Source organism: Puma concolor, chromosome C1 (assembly GCF_028749965.1).
Source record: "Puma concolor isolate L17-30 chromosome C1, mPumCon1.1.hap2, whole genome shotgun sequence".
Classification (NCBI taxonomy): Eukaryota; Metazoa; Chordata; class Mammalia; order Carnivora; family Felidae; genus Puma; species Puma concolor.
Genome location: NC_141674.1, coordinates 149,432,062 through 149,446,139, shown reverse-complemented (window position 1 = coordinate 149,446,139; position 14,078 = coordinate 149,432,062). Strand labels below are relative to the sequence as shown.

Here is a 14,078-nt window from a genome sequence, read left to right as displayed (position 1 = left end):
TATGTTTGAAAATTTCCATAATAAAAACCTTAACTAAAGACTGTTTATTCAAGATCTGCATGTGGGTTAGTGATCTCCCTAGCCAACACATTTTTTCTTTACTGTGTAAGACCTCCTCCTCAGCATGCCCCCCATTCTCACCAAACCATTTCTAAACTCGCTCTGCATGTTGATCTGTTGGCATGCCTGTTCCCCTTTGGTCTAAGGTTTTGTGGTAGGCAGGGGCCACTTTGTACTCATCTTTGTGTCCCAGTGCCTCAGACAGCGTGCTGAACTGAACTGAAATGAGCTAAAGAAGAGTGTTCGCCAGCAAATCCCCAGCCTTATACCTCCTGACACAGTTCTCCACCATTGTCATGGTTTTTGCTGGGCCTGTGAACATATCACAGGGGCTTCCAGTGAGTGGAACCACAGCACATCCATGCAGGGCTTACTCCTCAGGAGGGGGAGGGAACAGCCACTTTGGCTTTCAACATGTACAGCCATATCGCCACAAAGCAATCTGATTGGACTGGCCCTTTTCCTATTACACATTCTCTGAGATAATTTCAATTCCTTTCAGATCTGAAGTTCACATCAAACTTCCCCCTTTCTATAATTCGGTGATTTGAGTGACTGCAATTGTGGGCCTAAATTACTGCTGGGGTCCTTACTGCATAACCTCCCTTTGAGCAGCGTCTCTTCTCTTGCAATACATCTTCCAATCTAGAAGGAGAGACTAGTACCCTTCTTCTCTTCTTCCTTCCTTTGGGTGGTTGGCCCTCCTATCACCTGCAGGAGAGGCAAGTCTAGTGGTCCTGCCATCTTAGCTTCCCATTTCCCGTATCACCCTCCTCTGTTTACTCCTCGCTTCCATCTGACCCCAAATCTTCAGCTTTTCCTTTAATTCCTATTCGAGGCTCATTTTATAGCACTTCTTATAGTTCTCCTGCTACTATAGTTCTAGAAGCTTCCAGAACCGTCATCCTGGTACCACCTTGCTCTCACTACTCTTGAAATAGCTTATTACAAACCTCAGTGCCCATTTTGTCTTCTTCCCAGTGTGTGCCACTGGTAAAGTTAAACTGGGGGTGGGGTGGGGGTCAGGTGTTATTACACCCATTTGACAAGGATCAGAAAGGTCAAGTGGCTTGTTTAAGGTTTAAGAACTAGTAAGGGTCAGAAGTAGAATCCTAGTCTCCTAATCTCCTAGTCTAGTGTTCCAGTGGTATCTACTATCCTCTTTACACTTTGCTACTGTCCCTCTGGGGATTCATGGCTGACCTTGAACTTCTGTACATTTATAAGAACAAGTGCGCCTCACAACACTTAAATATTCCAGCAAGGAGAATTTCTGACAATGGTCTCAGAGGACCAGGAACTAAGCTAAGCCAAAGTGAGGTGGTTAGGACTAACTGTCTTATTGATTCATACTGGCATTGGCTGAAGTTTCAATATTGTCTCAGACAATTTTCTTGTTCCTGAAAAAGAGCCAAACAATGCTGGTGGGGGGGGTGTGGTGGACGGGGTGAGATACATAAGCATGACCACTGGGCCTCAGCCAAGTGCTTTTGGAGTTCCAGGAATCAGAGATAGGCATGGCACCTGGTCACTCCCCAAGGGTTATCAACCTATAATGTGATGGACTCGAGTACTGACCACTTTTTTGGGTCAAGACAAGTGTTGATTGTTGGATAGCATTATTATTGAAAAAAATTTTTTTTAATGTTCATTTATTTTTAAGAGAGACAGAACATAAGTGGGGGAGGAACAGAGAGAGAGGGAGGCACAGAGTCTGAGCTGTCAGCACAGAGCTCAATGCAGGGCTCGAAATCATGTACGGTGAGATCATGACCTGAGCCAAAGTCCGATGCTTAACTGACTGAGCCACCCAGGTGCCCCAGATAATATTATTAATTAGAGGTGCAGAATAGAACTGTGACAGATAACCTTTGTGAAAAAAGAACCTGGTTGTCCCTACTATCACCTGAAGACAGCCTTGGCTATTCACAGGTGAGTATATGGGGTGGGGGAGGGGGGGGAGAGAGAGAGAGCTGTGGAGGGTAGGAGAGCTAGAGCAGGGTTAGCTATGACAATACTTTCCCTCCTACTCCTACCTCCAATTAAAATCAACATCTATACCCCAACCACAATGCCCTGTAGCGTTGTGACCCCCTAGGTTCTACAGATGAACTTTGTGGGCAGCCCTGAGCAAATCTCCAATGGAAACTCTAATTCTACCTTCCACCCTTGATTGCTTTGCAGAGGAGAGTATGTTTGTAACAAATCTAAAATTTTCATTTTCCCTCACCAAGCCTTCAAAACAAACTAAGTTTTTATGCGGGGAACTGGAAATGACATTTTACCTCAAAGGAAGACTTGAGGATCTTAAGATAAACATATGGAGAAGACTCACTCCTCACGTTTGCATAGAGTATTGGCCTTTATACAGCCTTTGTACTCATTTGTCCTTTAGGAAGAACTCACTGTGGGTGGAACAGCTCAGGGTCAGCATCAAGGAGAGAAAGACTTATCCTGAGAGGTGGAGTGGAATAGTCAAGTATTCTGGATTCTCCACTCATTCAACAGAATTACATGTGTAAACTTCAGTGGGCTCCTGACCTGCATCAAAAGGAGGCCCAGGAAGGCACTGGATTTATAACTTTGGATGCTTTATTATCTAAAGTAAAAAGAGAAGATACAAAAGCTGTTTTATTTACCAAGCAAGTGCACTAGACCTATGGAAAGTTTTGGTCCTTTTGCTAAGCTGTCAGATGTTTGAGGCAGTTGGCCAGACGGCTGTGTTTTACGTCCCAGCTTAACATTTCCGAGGCTGCTGAATAATGTGGATCCTTTTCAGTGGAGTGACCTTCTCCAGAGCAGGTCTGGGTTTTTGATGTGCGATATGCACTGCTGCTGGAAATTTATGGCTGAGCTAGAGGTGAGAAAGAAAGAAAAAATAAGCGTATTGGACCTTTTTTGGTCATGAAGTATGAGTAGCAGAGAACAATACGGTTTGGTCAGGGGAACCTCACAGTTTTTGGTTACTTCTTTAGTATCTCTTTTCCTAAACCACCTCCAGCTCTGGGCTCATATGTGTATATATTCACCTGGGTTTTCTCTCATTAGCTGGCTCCTGATTTTGAAAATTATAAATAATAGTATATACAAGATAACATATAGAAGATACATGTGCATTTATATGTATGTTTTGAAGTGACATCTGTACAGGTAGAAAGGGTTGATCACATCTCATTGTTCCTACAAGATTAGCAAGGATTCTGGCACTAGTATGTATATATGGATCACTATTTTCCAAGGAGGCTATGGGGACACTGGGGAAGGTCCTGTAGGGGAGGAACACCTCCATTGTCAAAAGAGCAGAAATAAGGAGCCTCTGAAAGAAGTTAGGAAGAGTTAGGGTCAGTTAGTACGTTGAAGCGTGTGAAATGGCTGTATTTGTAGGTAAAAATGGTCCAGTATTGGCTATTTCACATGGTCCAATCTCTACAGCCTGGTAAATGGAAAGCTGAAGAGTGATTACCAGCTTCAGGTAACAAAAGTTCTCATTAGTCATCCCACAGAAGACATCTATGAGGAAAAGGGCTTACGTGGCTTTCAGGGGACACAGACACTTTTGGTAATAAGAGGAATTTCACATGGAACCAAGAGACCTTAGAGAATTTACACTAAGGACAGCTTAAGATGGAAAAGATGCCCAATGTGGTGAGCAATTCAGACATAGTTTTCTCAGGAAGAGAATTTTGACCCAGTGACCTTTTGGGTCCATTCCAGTTCTTGGTGTCTAAGCTGATGGATAAAATAGAAAAATACCTAATAAGGACACTTGCCTTAGCCAGCAAGGAAGGGATGCCTCAGCTCATGAGGAATTTAACTTATCACTGTAGAATTTAGATGCCCTTGCCCTGACACTCAAGTTAAATAAAGGGGGAGATAAACTGTGCATGACCCCAGGCATCACATTGTTTATAGTTTGTTTGGGCTCTTCTAAGCCAGGGAAAACATATGTGCCTTATATCTCCTCTCAAATATCCCTGAGCTCTGGGCACACAGAGTTCCCCTTCTTGTGAAACTTGACTCCAGAAAGTCCTTTCTTCTTAGTCTTAAAAAATTAAACAGGCTGGAAAAGTATACACTGATGTGTTAACAATGGTTATCTTTGAGGAATTATAGGGCAATTCCCAGTCATTTGCTTTACTTTGCCTATCAGTATTTTTCTAAAATTTTCCTTTTACAATGAGCAGACAGAAGTAATATAATAATTAAACCCAAGGATGGTCTCTGCTGGCATTCCAGCAGGAAGGAAGACACATAATTGAGATATTGGTCATAAATGTTGCTTTAGAATCCAAAAAAAGAGCCAGTGACTTTTTTTTTTTGTCAGATCAATTATCATTGGGCCACATGACAGGCATTTTATAGTGTGGTCAGGGCAGAGTGTTTTGTTTTGTTTTTCTTTCAACATTAGAACCAAAAGGAAACTTAAGAGGCCACCAACGTTAGTAGTTTTCTTCCAGATAACTACTGGAAGTACTGGGTGTGTTTAATGTTGACTAAAACAGATCAACCACATTCAAGAGATTACAGGTAGGACAACAATTTGGCAAGGTACTTAAAGTCAAACATAAGGTGAAGGGGTGAGAAAGGAAACAAGTTAATTCTTACCTAACAGAAATGTGGGCAAGTAACCAAGGTGAGACAGGGCAAGATGGCAAGTTGAGACTGAGGAGATGAAGCCCCAGAGTTGACTGTTGCTCTGCAGGCATGAGAGTGACCCCTGTGGGGGTGGGACAGGAGGGGACTGGCGGCACTAACTTGTTACCTGATCATCTTCAGGCTTATCTCCATACTTTAGAGGTTGCATTTTTTTTTTCTCATCACTTAAAAAATTGTGGTAAACTACGCAGAACAAAATTTACTATTTCAGCCATTTTTTTTCTTTTTTTTTTCTTAAATTTTTTTTAACGTTATTTATTTTTGAGACAGAGAGAGACAGAGCATGAACAGGGGAGGGTCAGAGAGGGGGAGACACAGAATCTGAAACAGGCTCCAGGCTCTGAGCCGTCAGCACAGAGCCCGACGCGGGGCTCGAACTCACGGACCGCGAGATCATGATCTGAGCCGAAGTCGGCCGCTTAACCGACTGAGCCACCCAGGCGCCCCTATTTCAGCCATTTTTAAGTGTACACTTCAGTGGCATCAGATACATTTGCATGGTTGTGCAACCATCCCTACCATTCATCTTGAGAACTTCTTCATCACATCAAACTGAAGCTCTGTATCCTTTAGACAATAACTCCTCACTCCCTCCTCCCCACTGCCAGCCTCCAGCAACCACCATTCTACCTTCCGTCTCTATGAATTCTGACTACTTCAGGTGTCGCAGAGAAGTGGACTCAGGCAGTGTATTTGTCCTTTTGTGTCTGGCTTATTTCATTTAGCACAATGTCATCAAGGGTTACTCCTGTTGTGATATGTGTCAGAATCCCTTTCCTTTTTAAGACTGAATAATATCCCACTGACTGTGTATGTACCACAATTTGTTTATCTTTTCATTTGGATAGGCCCATAGGATAATAGACATTTGGGTTGCTTCCACCTTTTAACTATCATGAATAACACTGCTATAAACACTGGTGTACAAACATCTATTCAAATCCCTGCTTTTAATTATTTGGGGTATATCCCACAAGTGGAATTGCTGGATCATGTGATAATTCTATGTTTAATTTTTTTGAGGAACTGCCATATTGTTTTTTTATGGTGGCTGTAACATTTAACGTTTCCACCAGTAATGCACAAGGGTTAGGGGTTACATTTTAACTAAGGCATTTAACGGAGATAGATCCTAAAAGTTTCACTCAATTGCTTTTTAGGAGGGGCTTGTTGCAGATCAGAATGAATGGGAGACTGTCCCTGGGGCCTGTTGGCCATCTGGGAACTGATCTGGGAAAGTTTAGGGGGAAAAAATTGACAGGATTGAGAAGGAAGTGGAAATGATTCTGGCAAAGACCATAGGCTTAGGGAAGTTGCCCATAATTATTAAATTACAGATGTACAGGTTTGGGGGAGTAGCAAGACTGTATAGCAACTCTTGAATATACAACAAGAGAATCAAGTTCTCTCCTACGCCCCACTCCCTCAATCAGGAACAGGAACACCTTAATGTAGAAGGACTTGGGGGTTGTCAGTGGAGAGTCTATAAAGGGTCTTCCATCAGAACTGATCAGACTGTAAGTAAAATGGTCAAGTTCCAAATGCCCTAATTTTTTTCCTGTAAATTTTGTATCAAGGGCAATAGGAAGATTTTATTTTCAAACTGGAACTAGAAATAAGTAGGAATATCTTTCCAGAGTACAACCTACAACCAGCTGTCTTTCAGGCTGGCATCTGAACTTTGGGGAAGCTTTGGAATTTTCATCTTAGTTTTTTAAAAAAGATAGGGTTTCTAAAGAGAAAGGTGTTTCTTGCCAGATTTATTAGGATAAGAGAATCCAGGGTAGCCCCAGAAGAGAAAGAATTTAAGGCCAGTATATGTAAAAGGATTCTGCCTTGCTGTGACTCCATCATAGAAGGGACAACACACTGAACTTGAAAAGCAGATCAATAGAAACTACTCCATTGAGAATTTACCTTCATCTTGGGTAGTTGTGACCTCAGAACCTATAGTTTTAGTTTCAGAGAAAACACAAAAGAAGTATGATAAAAATCTTCATGACTGGAGCTAGGAGAGAAATTCTAGATGCAAGAAAATCAGTGGCAGGTTTTGTTTTAGAGCCTGAAGTTAGGTAGTGTTAGCAGACTGGAGCTCTTCCATTCATCTTTCCAGGGTGTTAACTTCCAACTTGAATGTTGGCACTTTGATTTCCACACCCCGTTAAGCAAAATGCTTAAAACAAAACATTCAGCTCCAGTCAATGAAATTCAAGGATACTCCTACAGCGATGTTAATCTACAGAACAGGAGAAACCTTTTTAGATTTGCAGATGCCTTTGATAGTTTCCACTCCCCCAGGATCCCATTTCACATACATCTCACTAACTTTGGCAATGGCGACACATCTGGCAACTTGAAAAGTGGCTCCAACTTTAACTAGGTTTCAACATTCCATCCCCCTCCACACCATAACCCAACCTTGTTACTCATGCTTTAACTGGATACTTTCATGTCCAGAGAAGCTTCACAACTATTGCCAAATTTAACTTCCATAACTGTCTAAAGAATTATATTTGGCAGTATCATTCTCTCTCATTCGTTGCCTTAAAAAAAAAAAAAAGATTAAATGAGCAACCATAAATCTCAGAGGAGCTACATGACTTCTAAAAGTTCAAACAGCCTTTAAGGAGTTGATGGAACTTGGTCTGAGACCGGTTCTCCCAGATTTTTAGTTTAGAGAGCTTTTGGGGTTACAAAACCCCTTTTCACGAATCAAAACCACACTCAGATACCACCTCACACCAGTCAGAGTGGCTAAAATCAGGAGACTATAGATGCTGGAGAGGATGTGGAGAAACGGGAACCCTCTTGCACTGTTGGTGGGAATGCAAACTGGTGCAGCCACTCTGGAAAACAGTGTGGAGGTTCCTCAGAAAATTAAAAATAGACCTACCCTATGACCCAGCAATAGCACTGCTAGGAATTTACCCAAGGGATACAGGAGTACGGATGCATAAGGGGCACTTGTACCCCAACGTTTATAGCAGCACTCTCAATAATAGCTAAGTTATGGAAAGAGCCTAAATGTCCATCAACTGATGAATGGATAAAGAAGCTGTGGTTTATATACACAATGGAGTACTACGTGGCAATGTGAAAGAATGAAATATGGCCTTTTGTAGCAACGTGGATGGAACTGGAGAGTGTGATGCTAAGTGAAATAAGCCATACAGAGAAAGACAGATACCATATGTTTTCACTCTTATGTGGATCCTGAAAAAGTTGACAGAAACCCATGGGGGAGGGGAAGGAAAAAAAAAAAAAAAAAGAGGTTATAGTGGGAGAGAGCCAAAGCATAAGAGACTCTTGAAAACTGAGAACAGGGGCGCCTGGGTGGCGCAGTCGGTTAAGCGTCTGACTTCAGCCAGGTCACGATCTCGCGGTCTGTGAGTTCGAGCCCCGCGTCGGGCTCTGGGCTGACAGCTCAGAGCCTGGAGCCTGTTTCCGATTCTGTGTCTCCCTCTCTCTCTGCCCCTCCCCCGTTCATGCTCTGTCTCTCTCTGTCCCAAAAATAAATAAATGTTGAAAAAAAAAAATTTAAAAAAAAAAAAAAAAAAAAAAAAGAAAACTGAGAACAAACTGAGGGTTGATGGGGGGGTGGGAGGGAGGGAAGTGTAGGTGATGGGCATTGAGGAGGGCATCTTTTGGGATGATCACTGGGTGTTGTATGGAAACCAATTTGACAATAAATTTCATATATTAAAAAAAAAATAAAAAAACAAAAAAACAAAAGAAAACAAAAAAAAGCAAAATCTCTTTTCTGCAGGAATATCATGTTGTATGACCTGTCACCAGGCAATATGAATTCTCTCATCATGTAGGGCTGGAAGAGGCAGGAAGGGCTGACTGGAGAGGTAGGGAGGGAAGGAAAAAAGTAGTGGGAGAGAGGTCTGTGTGCAGGGAGGAGTTGGAAATCGTGGAAGAGGAAAATTTTAGGCTGCTTGCCACTTAGATTCATACAATTCCAAGCTTTGGGGGATTGTTTTTCAATCTCCCAAATCTCAAACCCTAGGTTGATTTTAAAGTGGGTCATCCAGAGATAAATAACATATGGATAGAAATTTCTTACCATGTTTCAGTGGTTGATGAGATCCTATGAATAGGACTGCCCTCTTTCTGTCTTAGACTTTTAAATTCTTGCATTGGTATGAGAATTAACATGGGTTCTTGAAACTAGACATACTTCTAGTTGAGTGCATGAATGAATGTTACTAAAATGCAGAAGATATGACCCTCATTTCTGCTAGTGTATTTCTTCTGGCTAATTGTGTATTGTTGGGTCTTCATGACAATACATATTATGAGGGGAATCATAATGCATGTGAAAATCCATCAGCAGATACCTGTACTTACATCACTACATCTTTTATATATCCTAATTTTTATATGAGGCTATAGGGTTTATGCATTTTTCATTAAAAAATTAAGGTATAACTTATCTACAGTAAAATATACCCTTTTAGTGTACAGTTCCATGACTTTCCATAAGTATGTATAGTCTGTGACCAAAATCAAGAGACAGAACCCTCAACCCCCCAAATTCCCTCCTGTCCCTTTGTGGTCAACTGCTCCTCTCATCCCCAGCTCCTGACAACCACTGATCTCAGCAGATCTAGTTTTCTAAAAGGCATTGGTCTTTCCACTCCAAGTTGACCTTTCTTATAAAATCTTATTATGCTTCAGGGTGAACTATGGATTCAGGGAGAATTTTTCTTCGTGGTAAGAAAACACATGGGTCTCTCTAACTACCATATTCAAGGTAGTCATACACAGGGATCTTGGGACTTGATTTTGTTGCTGGCCTCTTATCCTTTGCCTGGGATTCTGAGTGATGTCCTGTAGGATAGCTGCTTAGGGATAGAAGCTAACACTTATGAGGGCTAATTGCATCTGGCTCTGCTGTACTTTGCATATAACTTCATTTTCTTCTCACAGGATCTCAAGGAAGCGCATACTATGAACCACATTCCTATTTACAGATGGGGAAACTGAGGCACAGAAAAGGGAAGAAATCTCCCAAGGACACATAGCTAGTGAGTGACAGAGGCAGCAGGAGACCCATTTGATGTCTTGTGTCAGACCTGTTCTACCCAGTAACCTGTGCAGTCTTAGCCACAGTCCTATGAGAGTAAACATTGAACTAAGTATTAAAGGTGTTTTTTTTTTTTTTTAAATAGGTATAGTTGCTGTTAAAACAGCACATCAGCTCAATGTTTTCTTATGATTTACGAATACAACTTGTTATTACTCCTGTTGATTTTTCTTTTGTTTTCTTTTTTGTTTACCTTTTATTTATTTATTTTGAGAGAGACAGAAACCTTGCAAGTGGGGGAGGGGCAGAGAGGGAGGGAGAGAGAGAATCCCAAGCAGGCTCTGCCCTGTCAGTGCAGAGCCCGATGTCAGGCTCAAACCCACGAAACCATGAGATCATGACCTGAGCCGAAACCAAGAGTCAGATGCTTAACTGACTGAGCCACCCAGGCGCCCCTTGATTTTTCTTTTAATCTGTGAAATAAGGAAGTAATATTTTTAACGGAAAGGAAAAGAACTCTTGTATGTAATAGACACAAGCATATATGTCTATAAAAAGCAATATAGACTCTGGCACTGTTACCTAATATAGTATAGCATCATCAACCTCTATTGACCACTCTCTTTAAACATTTTATTTGGGGTTAACATATATTCTAGGGGAATGTGTCTATTCCAGCCAGTTCCACTTACAAGTGTGGACATGCTCTGGCCCCTCAGGAAGAGGCGGATAGTGGGCAGGTGCAGGAGAATGTGAGACGCAGAAGTAGGCAGGTTGTGTTGCCCTGGCAGGGCACCATCCATCCCTACCCTTCTTCTAAAGCTAGGAAGGCAAAGAGTTGCTTATGACCTCACCTCAAGTCAATTTGTAGGAGAACCAAGCCCCCCACCTTAGAGGCTTTGTAGCTGTAGCCTATAATCAAGATCGTGCCTTGTCCTGGGGCACCAGGTTGGCTCAGTTGGTACAGCCTGTGACTCTTGATCGTGAGTTTGAGCTGCATGTTGGGCGTAAAGATTACAAAAGAAAAAAAAAAAAGATCTTGCCATGTACCATCTGCCTTATTACACCCCATGGACTTCATACACACCTCTTTATTTCGCTGTCATAAAACCAGTGCTACTAACCAGAACAGAGTGCAAACAGATTACTAGGTGCCAGGCACTGTTCTAAGAACTTCATATGTAGAAACTCCTCTGTTTCACACAACAGCCCTGTGAAGTATATACTCTGCCTTGCCTCCATTTTACAAATGACTTCTCTAAGGCACAGGGTAAGTAATTTGGTCAAGGTCAAATCGACCTTGGGAGTGGAGAAGTCACTACCAAATGGGGGCCCTAGAGGCCTAGCTGCTCAGTTTATGCTCCAGTCTTTTCCAGATCCCTGATTTTGACGGCAATAGCTAGTCTTCCTTCTATAAATTATGCAATCCTGTCCCTTCAATTAATGTGAAAGCAGCAGAAAGAGTGGTTATTCACAGGCTTAAATGCAAGTATCTGCCCTCTGGAAGTAGAATAAGGACCCTCACTTCATTCACCCACAAAATGTAAAAACAAACTAGTAAATCCAAACCAAACCCCTGTCGATCTGGTAAGAGTTTTCTGAGTTTCTGGAGGTACTTAGAAGAAATACAAAACATAGAAACAAAAATGGCAATGGCCAACCACCTTCATAAAAAAATTTTACTGGATAAACCCAGTGCCTAATCTTCCTCCAGCCCTTAGCCATGCAACCCTCCACCACCCACCTTCACTTGAAATCAAATATTTCCTTATGGAGGGGAGAAAGATCAAAAACTTCTGAATTTCTATTACATAAGCTGCTTTTTTACAAAAACATGGCAGAGTAAAACTGTGCCAGTTTGGTATCATGATGCTTGCCTCATTTTCTATCTTATCTTTGAAAAGGTTTATTAAATAGACATTAGGAATTTGGGAGAAACAACTTTTCTCACCAAAACCTCTTCGTGTTCCTTGGACCGAGAGTAGATTCTCCCATAGGACATCAGATCTCTGAGCTGGGTAGAGGCTCAGTGGTCAGTGCTCGTTCACCCATGCAGACTGGTGTGTTGGATAAATACTGACTGGGCGCATCCTGTGAGGGGTCTCACCCGTGGCTCACCTTCTCCAGTGTGTCGTTCAGGGTATCCATTGCCTGCAGTTTGGCAATATTTGCAATGGCGCTGTAAAGATGAGACAAAATTTCATATAGGATGGGAAAACTTTCTTACTAAGGAGGCTAAATGATTTATACAAGGGGCTATCTACTTGGCCTGTAAGTCTTTACACTTGCTTGGTAATATCTAGAAGGCAAAAAATTCTGCTTCTGTGTGCCCATGTGCTACAAAAATCTTTGTAGGTCAAATTATTCTTACTAGTGTATTTAATTTTTTTTAATGTTTATTTATTTTTGAGAGGGGGGGCAGAGAGAGAGGGAGATCCAGAATCCGAAGCAGGCTCCAGGCTCTGAGCTGTCAGCACAGAGCCTGACACAGGGCTCGAACTCACGGACCGTGAGATCATGGCCTGAGCTGAAGTCGGCTGCTTAACCGACTGAACCACCCAGGTGCCCTTTTACTAGTGTATTTTTGTTTTATCTTTCCATTGAAGTATATAGCCTGGTGAATATTCACAACTAGTTAAACCAGCTGCCCCTGAGGATAACTGTTTCCCTGACTTGTAGCCCTGTAGATTAGTTCTGAGTGTTTCTGTACTTTATACAATGAATCACACAGCAAATACTCCTTTGTGTCCGGCTTCTTTTTCTCAGGCCAATTTATTTTGTAGGAGAGCATCAGTTAGGGCTCAGCCTGCAGTACAATTTCTTGATGGAAACTGTACTTGGCATTTTTTTTTTTCTGGATGTTTTGTGTTGGTTAGAAGTTATTAGGAAATGGACATAGATCGATGATGCTCAGAAATTTATTTTCTATGATACATTTTGCAAAAGCCATTCTCCAAGACGTAGGGAAGGATGTCTGTCCATGAAAATGAGGCCCTCATATCTCATGCATACACTCACAAAGCGATGACAACAGCAGAGGTGAATTTAGGGTGGAGCTAATGAAGCTTCAGCTTCAGGCCTCCCCCTGAACAGGCTCCTTCTCCCTTCATAGCTATAATGTTTTACTATTTTTCTTTAAAATGGCTCCCAAATCCTACACATATCAGGCCTCACATACCTATATCTGTTGCTGGTGAATAGGGCAAGAGAGAGTGAGCTACTTCTTACAGTTTATGTTTTGAAGTGGTCCCATTCTCATCTTTTAATGACTCTTAGGCAACAATTGAGTTTTTTAAGAGGGTTCCAATCTCCACTTTATTACTCTCTAGTCAACTCTTCCCACATCATTCAGCTGACGACACAATTAAGTCCCCATTTTCTGAAGTGTAGAGAAATAAATGACTTGTCCACTGGCTGCCAACTGGATGATATATCTAAGCAAACACTTTTATTTTATTTTATTTTTGGTGAGAGAGATAGAGACAGTGTGAGCAGGGGAGGGGCAGAGGGAAAGGGAGAGGGAGAATCTCAAGTAGGTCCCATGCCCAGTGTGGAGCCTGACACGGGGATCGATCTCACGACAGTAAGATCACAACCTGAGCTGAAATCGGAATTGGTTGCTCAACCACCTGAGCCACCCAGATGCCCCTAAGCCATGACTTTTTAGTTGTTCCTGAGCCCCTGGCCCAGGCATGTTAACCAGGTCACAATAAACAGGGCTTATGCCTGAATTAGGTTTTAGTTACAGAATAAAGCCAGCTTTCAATTTCAAGTGATTTCTCTATTCTAAGAACTGTCCTAGATGTTGGGTCTGGAGATGAATAAAATGTGACCCCCACTGTTGAGGATTTATAGCATTGGCTTTCATTATGTGATAGTTATTTTCTGATAGCAGAAGAAACAAAAACATACTGGTAATGGGGCAAATGAGCCTTTCATTTTAAAGTGGCACAAATCCTCAAAAAAATTCTTTCCCAGAAATTGGGAAGAAAACTTCAAAAGTGATTTAAAGATGGGCACCTGGGAGGCTCAGTAGGTCAAGCATTCGACTCTTGATTTTGGCTCAGGTCACGATCTCACGGTTGTGATACTGAGCCCCAAGTCAGGCTCTGCGCTGGGTGTGGGGCCTGCCTGAGAGTCTCTCTCTTCCTCTGCCCCTCCCCCACTCATTCTCTCTTAAAAAAATAAAGTGAATTAAAGATAATTTTACATGAAACAGCCACAGAAATTACACAGTCTATTTCCCTCTGCATTCTCTTTCTGGGACTACTACCATTATAATTCTTTAGGACACATCTTGAATGCCCTCCAATTGACTTCTTTTTGAATC

The 14,078-nt window shown here is 41.9% G+C and overlaps 1 protein-coding gene across 2 annotated transcripts in view; it reads right to left on the bottom strand.

Annotated features, from left to right (window-relative positions):
- DAPL1 (death associated protein like 1) overlaps positions 1-14,078 on the bottom strand; it is a 48,873-nt gene that overhangs the window by 23,414 nt on the left and 11,381 nt on the right. The window contains exons 3-4 of one of the 2 annotated variants that reach the window (XM_025912340.2): positions 11,867-11,927; positions 2,631-2,914 (exon numbers count right to left, since the gene is read on the bottom strand). In XM_025912340.2, the coding sequence (XP_025768125.2) occupies positions 2,798-2,914; positions 11,867-11,927 (178 nt within the window). In that variant the 3' untranslated portion in view covers positions 2,631-2,797. Of the gene's footprint in view, positions 1-2,630; positions 2,915-11,866; positions 11,928-14,078 lie in introns of those variants that run through there. The other variant, XM_086718666.1, reaches the window with a different exon arrangement.